We start from the raw sequence: 15,628 nt of genomic DNA on the forward strand, positions 1-15,628 counted from the left end.
TTTTCGTTTTTAGATATGGAGACCACGTTCTGTGTTAAAAAATTTTAATTTGTAGTTCACCCTAGCTAGTTTTTGTTTTCCCCATGCTCTCATGTCCAATTATCTATATAAATAAATTGGCCTTAAAGTTCAGTTCACAAAAGTCTGCTTATTAAGCATCTGGCATTTAACTCTAAATTGCTCGACATTTAATTACATGCCTAAAATTACCGATAATACTACTTAAAAGGCTTGAAACCACATTTGTCCATATCAGCCTTCCTCTTCCGTTCATCAAGCGAACATGGAGAGAACTGCTCTTCTCATCGTATTGGTATCAAGTCTGCTGGTATGTAGTATAGCATTGAATCATGAAATTTTTTTTTAAGTAACTTGTCTCATAACTGCAGCGGTGTGTGCATACAAATTGAGTAACGGGCGTTAGTGCCTTAAGAAAATTTGTATGCACACATCGCTGCAGTTACGAGACTGTATGCGTAAAAAAATCATGATTTTAAGTAGATCCAGTGTTCTGTGATGTCATACTTTAATGTAAAACTTTGAAATATAAAATTGGAAATTTAGGATAGAATCAAGCTGCGAAATTTTCTTGAACTTAAGAGTAATTCTAGTTCTACAATTACTGTTAAGTTCAAGAAATTTTAGCAGCTTGATTTTATCCTAAATTTCCAATTTTTTATACATTTTATCTATGCTAAGGGGAAATAACTCTTTTTCTGATTTTAACTTCATGCTTTGTCTGCAAATGTGATTTATACTTTAAAATTCCAATCATTTAATATTAATTCGTTTGATGAGATATCGGCGCTTCTGATTGGTCGAAAAATTTCTTTGATACCTGCATCAATAAAATTTTGCCGGATCTACTTTTCTCAACTGTTCTGATCTAACACTATTTATAGAACGGGAATTTCCAAGATAAACACTGTCAACAAAATGTAAAGTTGTGTCTGTTTTATTGTCAGCAAACAAAATGCAACCTTGTGAATATAAAAACTTGAAAGCTTAACCTTCAAAAATAAACAAAACACATTATTTGATTCACGAAATAGAAAATTATGCGTCTTCTCACGATTTCGTCTGCTTGAGATCAATCAACATTTACAGCGAGGCTGGCTGTTCCTTTTCCAGGAATATCATAACGAACATATAAGCCTATAAACTTTCACGGTAGCACTGCTGTTCAAATTTGGTAACGATCATTTTTAAATTTACACACGTACATGATCGGTCATCAGAATAAGCGTCGTAAAGAAAAGCTATGAGTAATGCATCAACTCCTTCGGCGCATTCCAAGCGGCAGATATACCATTTAAGTACATCACTGGCTATCTAGTTACCACAACGTTTACAAAAGTCGCTTACACATACTATTCTTTGTCGACATATCAGCTATTTTCATCCACGATCGCCTTTCCTTGGATGGTTATGTCCATTTTGAATATTGTTGCTGTTGTTGTTTTGTATTCATACGCGCCGCTTCATTTACATTATTTACATTTTTTATCAATGACACTTCACATTTTTTAATTTGAAAATGTTTTATTAAATGATAAGAAATGAAGATAATAATTTTTCTATTGATCGACGTATCAAAGCTACGCGCATTGATGAAGTTTTCCGGTCAATTTTTTCTTTGATACGTCGATCAATAGAAAAATTATTATCTTCATTTCTTAAATCTTATCCTAAGGGTAAGTTCATTACATGAAAGAGCTACAGTTACAGCCACAAGCGGGAACTTTGATTTTCGCTTATGACGTTGCAGTTTACAGCGTTCAACGTTTGTGATGTCATAATAAAACTCGTCTTTTTTACCTTTGAGTACCCTGTGTGCATGACAGTGTTATAACAGCCGTAGCTTTCAACACACTTTACAAGCAAAAAACATGTGGAATGTAGATATTATAGCATTGAATCACGATTTTTTGAAAGATAAAGTCTCATAACTGCAGCGATGTTTGCATAAAAATTGAGTAACGCGCGTTAGTGCGTTATGAAAATTTGAATGCACACACCGCTGCAGTTATGATACTGAAGTTTTAATAAAAAATTACGATTTAATGCTTATATTTACATTTTTTAACTTCTGATATGTCTGAAAATTTCAAAAAATTTCTATCTTATCCGATGAATAAGTTTATATTAATGGAAGGGCCACTGCAACAGCCATAAGCGTGAGTTTTGATTTTCTCTTGTGACGTTGCTTTTTACGGCTTTCAACGTTTGTGACGTGATAATTAAGCTCGTCATTTTAACCTTTGAGTACCCTGTGTGTATTACAGTGTTATAATTTAATTCTGGTTGTAACACGCTTTCTGATTGGCTAAAATATTATTTTATATCGTATAAAGAATGTTGCCTACGTCATAGGAAGACTTACGTCAAAAACGTATCAATACGCCTGACGTTACGTTTGAATTTTGTACAATTTTAAGTCATTTTAAAGGTCATATGACCGTTTTTATCTACAATGAAGAGAAAAAAAAATTAAATTATAAGCAATTAATTCAATATTTACTAGTTTTATACGATATAAAATGGTTTGAAACAGTTTACGCTTTTTTATAAACAGCTTCGCGGTTTATAAAGCGTAAACTGCCTCAAACCATTTTATATCGTATAAAACAAATAAATATTGAATTCATTCCTTAAATAACTGCCGTAACATTCAATTTAATTTACAAGCAAAAAATATGTGGAATGTAAATATCATATCATATAATGTAGTTCTAAAGAAAATAAGGTTTGTATTTACTGCACTTAACTTAAGTATTTATTAGTTTTTTGCTATTCCTGTGTACAATATCAGTAATTAAATTTCTGTGCTGCATACACTAGCTGTACATGTAGACATGTATATTAAATAAACTTTTAAATTTGTACCACAGTTGTCAAAATGTTAATTAATTGGCTGTGTAACATATAAAATATGATGTATGTAATAAGGAGAGGACTATTTAAGTTTTAAAACTTGTGTCCAATCTTATTGATATCTTTATAGTTAATAAGATATGTTCATTTCAATTCAAATAAACCCGTGGAAAATTGTCTTAAAAAAATCTTTCCCTTTTTTGAATTAATATATTTGAACGGGTCATATGATAACTTTTTTTGATATTATTGCGATTAAAGTTCGCAAGATAAAACAACATGTATCTGATCTATAATTATTTTTAATATTTCCGTCTCGATTCCTCTACCGATAGTTTTTGAACGTTCAGTTTGTTGACGTTTTTATGTCGTTTTCATCCTGATATTGATAGTTTTTCCTCATGTGAACAAATAGAAGTCTTTTATTTGCCTGGTATTTGTTTTGTTTTTTTGTTTCTTTGGTATTTGATGGGGTTTTTTTCGTTTGTCTTTTGTTTCTGTATTTTTGATTATTTGTTACTTAATTGATTTTTAAGTAAAAGGGAGAGGGTGGGTTGTGGCGTTTGCAAATTTAAGTTTGATTTAGATAAACCAGAATACAAAAATGAAATAAAAAATATTGCCTTAAATTTTTTTTTAATCATTATGAAAATAAGCTATTTAATCCTTAAACCTCTGCTGAAATGGCAGAATACTTACTGTCGAATTCCATGACTGGTTTTTTTTTCAATGAAGTACCTCAAAAATAATTTGTTGATTTCAGATATCCAAGTCGGCAGGCCAATTTGTGAGAGGATATAATGCAAGTTACTTCGACATTATCTTGGAAGAAGTTTCGATCAAAAAGAACGGAGAGGAATTTTCGGTTGAATTCAAAAACATCAGAACTCTTTGGAGTGACAAGATAAGGTCCTTGTGGTTTGTAAATGAAGTTCCGATTCTAAGTAAGTCATTTTCCTATACCTTTTGATGATTACGAACAAAATATAATTATGGATTCAAGTTATAAATGAATTATTCATCCTTTCCTCTAATACATGTATATTTATTAATTTATCTATCCACCATCGAGAAGTTAGAGAAACAAAACGTTACTAAAACAGAGTCAAAATTCTCATAATTATAAAATTAACGATACATGAGGTACATTTAAATCGGTGTCGAAAACATACGATATCAATGCCAACCAAACACTGGAGTTTCACTGATATTGTTTGATTAACATTTTCTTTGATTTCGTTGTTAGGTTGATCCACTAAGTTCAATGTTCATTGAAGTCAAATATCTAATCATAAATTGCATTGATAGGATCTCAAACTTGGAAACTTTAATCATAGAAAAGGTCTATGGAAATTTAATAATTGTTTGTTACATGATCCAGATTTCATTACCATAATCATGCAAATCAAAGAAAATTATGCATTGCCCGTATATAGTGGAAATGGTTTTTCCACTATATCTGATTCTGAAATACAATTTACAATTGATGATCAGTTTTTCCTTGAAACTCTTTTAATGGAAATTAGGGGCAAAACCATATCTTATTCATGCTTTATATAAAAAAAAGAAATAATGATAAAGAAAAAATAATAGTAACAGAAATGAATAGATTAGAAGAAAACTGTGAACAAAATATAGGTCTGATTAATGAGAAAAAGAAAAGGAATTAGAAAATTGAAGAAATCAAAGGTCTATAGGCAGTATGGTGAGATCTAGAGCTAAATGGGCAGGTGAAGGAGAAAAACCTAAATTATTTTTTAAATTTAAAAATCGACATTATACAAATAAAATAATACCGAAACTAATAATAGAGGAAGAGAATTTGAAAGAAATTACAAACAAAAGGGAAATTCTGAATGAAATTGAAAGTTTTTATGAGAATTTATATAATAAAAATGATGAAAACTCTGACTATAATCTAAATGAAATTTTAACAAACATTGAAATAAAAACACTTAAAGGTATATGTGGCGTATTTATTCATGCTAAGAAATATTTGATTGATTGATTTATTTAAATAAGTGATATAAAGATATATCTTCACAATAAATTACGCAGTTTTTTCATTCGGATTAGAAAGATATAGAAATAAATAAAAAATGGTTATAATTATTATGGAGTCGATAGTAAATCCAGCATTTGAATAAACCCAGCCTTAAATCGGTCACGTGATACCACGGAATTAAAGCCGAATTTAACTTAAGTTTATCATGAAGTTGTAGGGGTTTTACTAGTCAGGTTCGTACGTACTCCATGTGTTCCATGTCTTTACTTTATAAGTTATAAACCACAAGTAGAGGAATTTTTAAATAAAGAATGAATAAACACTCTCAGTACAATCATCCCTCAGGGAGAGGGGATATTCACTCATTTTACCGTGTCGTTGATGATAAAAACGTATTTCATCTTTATTTCACATAATAAGCAATTTATATCGTTCAACATTAATGAATAACGGAATAATAATGTTTCAGGTATCATCTGATATAAGAATTATCTAATTTAAGACATGAAAAACGTGATTCTAATTTGTAAACAAACTGTTCTTCCATCGTGTTTTCAATGCTAGGTTTTCCCGCACTCATGCGCAGTGGCGTTACAAATGGCGGATCACATTAATATTCATCAAACGTGTAGCAAAATTTAGAGACAAATAACTAAAGAAAGAACATGTTTTACGGGCCTAGAGTTTGTGAAAAGTCTAATTATAAGGAGAACGATGTATATTTTTACTCAAACTCATGTCAAAAATTTACTCCAACATATACCTTTAATAATAAACAAAGAGACTCCTTAGAAGATGAAGCTTCCTTTAAAGAAGCTACAACAGTTGTAAAAAATAAGGCAAATAATAAGAGTCCAGGTAGTGATGGATTTACAACAAAATTCTATAAAAAAAATTGAACAAGTTAAGACATTTTGTGGTTCGATCTCTAAATTATGGGTACAAAGTTCGGGAACTCTCAGTCACACAGAAACAAGGATTTATTACCTGTATCCCAAAAGATGGAAAAAAGTAAAAAAAAAAAATGGAGACCAATAACACTACTAAACGTTGCTTATAACATAGGATCTGGGTGTATTGCTCACAGAATTAAAAATATGCTTGATACTTTTATTAGTCCCGATCAAACAGGTTTCATACCAGGAAGATATATTGGTGAAAATACTAGACTGTTAGATAATCTTATGCAATATACAGAGGAAAATGACATTCCTGGTGTATTGTTAATGATTGATTTTGAAAAAGACTTTGATACTGTTTCCTGGAAATTTATTCACAAATCTTTAGATTTTTTAAACTTTGGAGTATCCATTCAATCTTCGATATCTACTTTTCAATGTAAAATAGAATCATCGGTCACACAAGCTGGATACTTTTCAAAAATTTTCAAACCTAGCAGAGGATGTCGCTAAGGCGACCCGATCTCCCCCTATTTATTCCTACTGTGTGCAGAATTTCGGCCTATTAGATAAAAAGTAATAAGAACATACAATGAATAGTAACGGATGATACTGAATATCTGATATCTCAATATGCCGATGACACTGTACTAATTTTAGATGGCTCAGAAAAATCCCCCAGAGTAACTATTGATGAATTGAGTATTTTTATACAATCTCTGGGCTTAAGATTAATTTATCAAGAACACAATTTATCTGGATAGGCAGCAAAAAATACTCTACTAAAAATTATGTCATGAAATGAACTATCCTTGGAATTTAAATTACTAGGCATCCAATTTGACGTAGATCTAGCAAATATTCCAAAACTCAATTATGATAAAAGTTAGTTAAAATTAAAGAAATAATCAATCAGTGGAACAAAAGACATACAACTCCTATTGGTAGGATTACTTTGATCAAATCTCTTATCATATCACAAATGAATCATTTGTTTATTTCCCTTCCAACACCGTCAAGTAAATTTATTAAAGACTTAAATGATATATTATTTAATTTTCTTTGGAAATTTAAGGTGGACAAAATAAAAAGAAAACAAGTTACACAAGAATCCTCAAATGGCGGTCTAAAATGATTGAAATAAATAATTACATCCAAAGCCTAAAGTCATCATTGATCAAAAGATTGATAAATAGCCCAAATTCAATATGGAATATATTATTAAATAAATCAATTACTTCGGACACAATTCGGAAGACTGGGTCAGAGATTCATATCCTGTATATTAACTAATTTACAAAGAAACTCCTTTTGGAAAGATACATTTATTGCTTTAAAAAATATAGAAGATATAATGAAATTACTTACATGGCAAGAATTTATTACACAACCCATATGGTATAAAAAGAACATTACAATGGGGGGGGGGGTCACTTTTCTTTATTGAATGGTAAAAGAATATTGTTTATATCAATGATCTGCTGGATGAAAATGGGTCCTCTTTAAGTATACAAGACCTTCAGAGTCAGTTTGATGTCAAGTCAAACTTCCTTACATATCTTGGTCTACAGAAATCTATTTTAACTAGTTTACATTTTCATGAAATCTCAAAAAAAAGATGATAACCAAGGCTTTTTATACCTTTCCACATTAAACTATTTTGCTCACCTCGAAAAGGATCTAGGATTATGAATGATATTCTGAACATGGAAAATGTTACATCCTTCAATAAATCAAAATGGGGATTATTTTTTATGTTGTCAGATTTATAGTGGAAAACCATATACCAGTTACCTTTTGTCAACACTAAAAGTACCAAATTACAATGGCTGCAATTTAGAATTAACCACCACATTTAAACAACTAATAAATATCTATTTAAAATAGGAAAGGAATGTAGCAAATTATGTTACTTTTGTAAACTACACGATGAGACAATTTTTTATGTACTATGGGAATGTCATAATGTTCAAGAACTCTTTCAGAAATTTTTTTGAATTCTGTCAAACAAAGAGAATTACAATTCAAAGAGATCCCTTAATTTTTATTTTAGGGATACACCCTGACCCTATTTCTACAGACATTTATTCTATTTTCGTGATTATGAATCCTATATCTATAGGAATAGATGTCTTAATGAAGCACTTACAATTCATGAATTACTTATAGATATTAAAACACATATATCAACTCTAAGATATATAGCTACCCGAAATTGCTGATTAGATGATTTCTATAAGAGATGGGAAACTTGGCGAATTCTTCTAAATAGACTTGACTGAACAATTATAGCAGACTCTGACTGTTTAGATATGATATAAAACTATAAATCAATTTCTAACTTATGTTTAACAACCAGTCTCTAATTTGGCATTGTTAAATATAAATAAACAAATAGAATTATCATTTGATGCAGAATTTTTAGACTAATTGTGACATAAAATAGTTAGCCAAAAAGAGAGGAACGAACCTCTTTAACGTATCATTGAAAATGTGATATTGACTTTTTTATCCTAAAAAAAACTGATGCCCTTTGAATAATGATACTACAATATGCGAGGTACTAAGTGAAATATAATGATATTTCTTTTCTTAAGTGGACGATTTTGACTGGTTTGCTGAAGATACCTCGACCACATCGACATTGAAAAAGATTTATAAAAAAAAAGACATAGAAAAATTACCAATAAAAGTCAACCTATACTCACCGAATGGTATGATAACAGTTGATTTTGGAAAAAGCGACAGTGCACGGAGAAACTTTAAGTACAGCGTTTCTTCGGAACGGGATCGCTTGCTTTATGTGGAGCGTTTTACAATACCTCTAACAGATGGATTAGTGTATACCACTGATACAGATCTCCAGGGGAAAGGATTGACTATTAATGATAAAAGTCTACAATGGTAGGTTTGAAACAATATGTTAATAATGATATGGGTAATCAATCTTGATTTTAATCCAACCAATCAAAAGTACTAAAAAAGCAATTGTTTGATAAATAAATAAAATGGAGAGTTAAATGACACAAAGCAATCTATATTTACACTAGCAAATGTTTTCCCTTAAAATATTTTCCCTGTATAATTTTATTCCGGTTTTATTGCGGAATTTCATTGAATAAAAAAATAATAAAAGCTAGTTTGCACGTCACAAAACACGTCACAATGCACCAACGTCAAAAATGTATTTATCCGCTTGACGTTACGTTTAAATTTTGAACAGCTTAGTATCGTTTTTAAAATTAAAACGGACTCAATTTGTACAGTTAATTACAGAAAATTAAATTATAAGGAATGAACTCAATATTTTCCAAAGTTATTCTTGTATAACCTTGGTTGGGGCAATATACGTTGTTTTTGTTTCATTTTTTTATTTTTTTCGTTTTTTTATAATCCGCTTCGCGAATTATAAAGTGTAAACTGCCTCAACCCAGGTGATACTCGTATAACTTAGGTAGACTTTGAGTTCATTTAAATAACACCAGCTTGGGTCAACAGGTCAAAGTAGCGCATGAATAATCTAAGTCACTACTTTTTCTATGCACTCAAACTGTGCGACTTACACTAAAACAGTCGCTACTATCGTAATGAAAGTTAAACATAAAGAAAAAAAGTTATCTGCATTGTTATTATAATACGATGTTTTATTCATTCAATTTTTTACAATGCAATATATAAATGCCAAAGTTGACTCTAACTCAGCTCTCAATCGCTTTGTTTTCAAATTTGTGTGAATATTTTCTATGTAAAATTACAACGAATAATCATGCTATTCTATCGTATCGTGAAATAGATTCCGTTCTATCTGTCCATGGTTAAAAGTCATCGAAACTATTTACCAGCGGGCGGCATTCAATTCCCCTTGTTTTTAGCTCACCTGAGCTGAAAGCTCAAGTAGGCTTTTCTGATCACATTTTGTCTGTCGTCCGTCTGTCCGTCAGTAAACTTTTCACATTTTCAACAACTTCTCAAGAACTACTTGGCCAATTTCAACAAAACTTTGCACAATGCATCCTTAGGCAAAGGGAATTAAAGGTTGTGAAAATTAAGGACCACGTCTTTTTACAAAGGGAGATTATCGAGAATTAGTGAAAATATTGGTGAAATTTTCAAAAATCTTCTTTCGTCAGGTGAGCTGAAACTTGTGTGAAAGCATTTTATATAGTGTAGATTCAAAGTTGTGAAAATCATGACCCCCGGGGATAGATCTAGAGTGAGACCACAAGGGGAGGTTGAACTTTTACATAGAAATGTATAGAGTAAATCTTTAAAAATCTTCTTCTGAGAAACCAATTAGCCAGGAAAGCTGAATCTTGTATTCAAGCATCCTCGGGTAGTGTAGATTCAAAGTTGTGTAAATCATGATCCACAGGGGGTAGGGTGGAACCACAATGGGGGTCGAATTTTTACGAAACTTGTGTGGAAGCATCCACAGGTAATGTCGATTCAAGTTTGTTCAAATTATGATCCCCGGGGATAGGATTGGGTTACAAAGGGGGGGGGGGGGCAAAAATTTACATAGGAATATAAATTAAAAAAAATATTTTAAAATCTTTTTCTAAAAACAACTAGCCTTTAAAAGCTGTAACTTTACTGATCGCAACCCCATTTAATGTAGATATAAATTCTTTCACGTCAAAATCTTGAGGCGAAGGCCTACGATGGGGCCACATTTTAGATCCAGTTTTACAAAGGAAAATATTTTAAAGGAAAATATTTTATTTACAAAATCTGAAATGTCGTACTACATGGTTTTACTTTTATGCAAGCATTTTGACATACTAGCATTGCTGATTCTTTAAAATTGTTTAGACTCTGGCATCTGGACGATTCTTGGGCCTCACAAGGAGTTCAGAGTTTGGTGTAGGTTTACATTTCATATATAAACAATTGTTTATGATCTCTTTTAGAACCGCAATGCTCAACAGGTGATATGACTATAAAATCATCATGTTAGAAAAAAGGGACTTGATTATAAACTTACGATTATCCAGGGTAAAAAAAATGGACTTTTCTTTACACAGGAACTACATGAACATGTATAATGCTACATTGTCCAGATAGTTTGTATCATGCTTCCATTAAACTGATTTTATCATATCTATTATTCCTCAGATAAGCGATGTGGGCCATGGACCTGTTGTTAAAATCTGAACACCTCTGGTTTAATCAGAGTCGCTACGTTGAATTCAGTGTCCGATAACTCTAATCTGGTTACCATAATGAAAATCTGCATTGCTAATACATATCTTTTTCGGTTTTAATATAATAAAATACATATTTACCGACTATTCGGACGATAGCAAGTTCATTGTCCCCCTCGACACCAACTATATATTTCCCTCGGCTTCGCCTCGTAAAATAGTTGCTCTCTTGGGGACAATAAACTTGCTATCGTCCCATAGCCAGTAAATAGGTATAGTGATACTAATGCCTACATGTACATGTACTTAGAATAACGTTTCCACTGTAAACTAGGGTCCCTATAATACTTTGAAGTTTACTATTTAACGATAATGTCGTGACCGACCGTTTACGGATCGATGCACGACTTCCAAATAGTCCGTTATATGCGACGTTTTCTTGGTTCCTTTAAACGATTTTGATATTTTACTTGCCAACAAAACGTCAGAACCGGCGCCATTACAAAACTGGTAATTCGCCGCTTCTAACTCCATGTAGAGGCGGCATTCTCGGCTCGATTTTAAATATTTGCGATTCGAATCAAATGTTTAATTCACAACTAATTAATTAAACAACGATACTACAATTCACTTTTGTTTTGCCTCGGACTAGAATCTCTCGACGTCCTTGGATGAAACGCGTCACGTAATTGCCTTACAATTTTCTTTAAACGGTCAGCGTCAAAATTTATACGGCAACATGATGGACGTAACGTTATTTTAACTGATTTTTCAAACAAACGTTCGGCCGTACCTTTGATTTTTAATCCCCAAAATATTGAAAGTGACTTCCCTTTGCCCGTGACGTAATATCACGATCCCACAATGGTATCCAGGTTTGCACAGACGATTTACGAGGAACGAAGAAAAATAAGAGAATTAACGTTAAGCTATGAATTCAATTGTTACATGTATCTTTTGTTTGTTTATATATCAAACTTTAGGTCCTCGACAAAACAAAACATTTATTAGGTTTGTTACTGACGGTCTGCAGAAATTTGTGGGATCGGTTACAGTCAGTAACAAATCTGATAAGTAATAATATCACTTTTATAGGTTTTTACATCCTATAAACTGACTGTTGAACACATTTTATCGAACCGTCGAGAGTTGTCTTGATTTCGTGCAGTTTATTAAATCTCGCGAGAATATTGGGTCTACTACATTTGTTTATCATAGTAGATTATGAAAATACTGAGTAGAATTTAGTTTTACGCGATAAATTGGTGAGTTTGAATATATATTGATTTTAAAATTGAACCGAAAAGGCCGCCTCTAGTTGGAGGCGGCGAATTTCCAGTTTTCGTAATGGCGCCGGTTCAAACGTTTTCCTGGGAAGTAAAATGTCAAAATCATGTAAAAAGCCAGGAAAATGTCAGATATTTCGGACTAGACTTCCAAACTGTCAAACTTCTATTATAATGTTCGGCAAACCTCGACTGGTTCTGTCGCCTACGTCATTATTTCACGATTTTCATAAAAAAAGAGATCGAAACGTACAAAATAAAATGCATTGTACATGTACCGACTATCTACTACTGGAAAAGTTCAGTTTATCATTACATCATGTATGCAAAATGACGTTCACCTATAAGAAAAAAGATCGTATTGTAATTTTCTTTTAAAAATCCAAATATCTTTATCGATAATGTGTTGAATTTGTTGGCTCCATTTTATAAATGGTATTAAAACAATTTCTTAGAAGATGTAAATCCTCGCAAATTAAATACAATGGACATGCGCAACCACAAACCAAAGTAAGCCATTAAAATCAATTTTCCCAACATTCAAAAACATCTTTAAAACTTATTTTAAATATATATTCTGTAAAATCAAACATAGCTCACTTTTTAAAAATATGTTTAACGCCATTTGTAATTGGAAAATTTATGATTTTCCTTTTTGAAAAAAAAAAACAGATTTTCATATTAAAAACTTTTGTCTTCATCTTTCAGGGAGGTAATGGATGTACCATTTTATGATAGAACGATTGGAAAAGCTTTTTCATTCAAACGCAAAATTCCAATAAAATCGGATTCTACCTCAGAATGGACTTATTACGGCGTTAAGAATAAAAAGTCCGTTTATGGACAAATCCACCTCGCAGCAAAGGTGAAAGGTAATTCTATTAAAACTGTCTTTAGATTACAGTCAAAATTATAAAATAAAATACATATATATCGCTTGCATGTATTGTTATAGAAGGGAGTTATTTTGGTAGAAAATCAGCTCGGCTTGTTATTGGGATTAACACTTTCACCGTAACTCGGGACAATTCTGTCTGGATATCTAGCCCAACGTTTACCGTTCTTCTCCGAGACCGAGTGTTTGCTGGAGACTATATAGAAGCCATTATAAAATCATAGGTTGAACCATACATGTATAATACCAGCTCAAGGATAAGGCAGTGCAGTCAATTGTTGATCGATTTTGTAGAGGAATACCCAAAAATGAATTATTTCCTCTAATAATGATGAGTAATCAAATAAATGAATTAATTCTTCTATTCTCTCGTAATAACGAGATAATTAACTCGTAATAACGAGATCTTTTCTCGTTAAAACGAAGTCCTTTTCTCGTAGTTACGATATCCTTTTCTCGTTATTACGAGATATTTTGTGGCCCTATTTGTCTTTCGTAGAGAGACGTTTAAGTACATAACTCTACATATATTAAATTTTTTAAGAAGTTTCAATGATGATTCCTGCCGTCTTTATAAATACATGTACGTTGGTTCTATACATTATATCTTTTCAGTCATATATATTTTTTATACCCTAGGTAATTCCTATTATGACAAGCCCATCATTTTGAACTTCATCAGAAATGTTCAGATCTACACTCCCCCGCGGTATAGCACCACCAATAATTTCCCGATCTTCTATCTGCGTGACCAGACCTTCTTCAAGGACATCACTTCCAAGTCCTCCCGTCTCTATCAGTGCTCCATTATAGAAGATGATCTGAATCCCGGGGACGCCTGGATGTATATGATGACCAATTCATCGTCACAAAAAATTGATTTGCGATACTTTTCGTACAAGTATGTACGTTATGGTTTTCAAACGGAGCTCTACGCCATTGTCAAGGACCCTTCCTACGTTCTGGACGATGCATACTGTATTACTACGAAGGACCGCTCTGGATACGAAATAAATAAAAAAGATTAAATTTGGTTTTCTTTATAAAAAGTTCTTACTCACCATTCTATGTCAAATGTAGCATTCGTAAATGAAGAGAAATATTGCTAGTACCTTTTATTACATGTTAATACGAATAAAGATTTAGTCAACATTATGTGTTCATTTTGGAAGTACTATTAATTTCAATGCCGATCATATTGGAAATGTATCAAAGAATATACATTGTTTTCTTAACGTATTAATACATGGTACTGACAGAACTCAAAAACTCAAGGACAAAGCATTGAGTGGTTTAATTCTCCGTCTGGTGTTAAAGACAGGACACATTTAACCATCCTCTGTTCTACTGACTCTCTCTTTAAAGATGTCTTTGAAGTCATACAAAACGTATCCCATCTCAAATATCACACCAAAAAAGAAAAGACGTATCTTTAAAACCACTTTTCTTGTTATTACATGTTCGAAGAAAATACGGAGGGGGGGGGGGGTTATATCTTATCATATCTTATTTTCAAAATAAAAAAAAAGTTTCTTATTGTTTTAAGCAAAAAAGTAATTGAAACGAAATATGTAAATTTGCTACAATTCCGTAGATATACATTTAATTCGCCCCGTAACGTGACTCAAAAGACCAATCAAATGGCGCATTATATAGAATTATTATAATGAAGTATAATTATATAAGTATCCAATATGATAAACTTGATACTTCAATCAAGTTTAGCAGTTATATGTGATTTAAATAAATGTTAAAAATGACTGTTTTTCCTTCATTATGAATTTACCACATAAATTGATGTTTGAAACTGTGTTAATATTTGATTGCAGAATTACATGTAATGTTTAAAGGCACTGTCATCATGACCAAAATATTTAATCAAATAAAAAAAATTATCTAGACAAAGTACAAGTACATGTAACTGCTTTCACGTGTGATTTCTGACAATATTAGGAACACATTTTTAGCTCATAATGTTACCGTTTTTGATGTATAGAATAATTAATTTGAGCAATTTGAATGATTGATCATTATTTGAATGTAGGAGGTCAAGGTTCAAGTTTTGTTTACAAAACAAAGAATTCTATACTCTGTATCTTGTTTGAATTATCTCGACTTATGACAATCAAGTCTTGATGGAGCATGGGAAATGCCAAAGTTAATCAATTTGGCAAGCTTGACATTAAAACCAGATTCAGATAAATAAAATGTGAGCCAACACCTTGTCAAGGTTCCTTTAAACTAATAGATTTTATTCCACTGAAAATTTTTTAACTAAGAGAAATTATTCTGTTTAAAGGTGTGTGTTTTGAAATACTAAGTAAAAGGGGTACGATTTTAGATCAATTTTTTAAAATTTATTTTCAATTTTTATGCATAAAATGGTTTATTTGCGCATTTTGAATGATTGACCAATATTTGAATTTTAGAGGTCAAGTTGTAAGACTGATACCGAAGTATGAATTCATTGTTATGTAAATGAATGGTTGTCTTAAATGTATGTTTTTTTTACAAATAATGTTAAG

The 15,628-nt window shown here is 31.6% G+C and overlaps 1 protein-coding gene across 1 annotated transcript; it reads left to right on the forward strand.

The window, feature by feature from the left end:
- Window positions 1-226: 226 nt before the first annotated feature.
- Window positions 227-14,258, forward strand: LOC128155188 (uncharacterized). The gene is made up of 5 exons (XM_052816789.1): window positions 227-328; window positions 3,638-3,818; window positions 8,376-8,682; window positions 12,917-13,080; window positions 13,743-14,258. Exons 1-5 carry the CDS (start codon window positions 284-286, stop codon window positions 14,129-14,131), a joined length of 1,086 nt encoding a protein of 361 aa, XP_052672749.1. The 5' UTR covers window positions 227-283; the 3' UTR covers window positions 14,132-14,258.
- The last annotated feature ends 1,370 nt before the right edge of the window (window positions 14,259-15,628 follow it).

This window comes from Crassostrea angulata, chromosome 7 (genome assembly GCF_025612915.1).
Source record: "Crassostrea angulata isolate pt1a10 chromosome 7, ASM2561291v2, whole genome shotgun sequence".
NCBI lineage: Eukaryota > Metazoa > Mollusca > Bivalvia > Ostreida > Ostreidae > Magallana > Magallana angulata.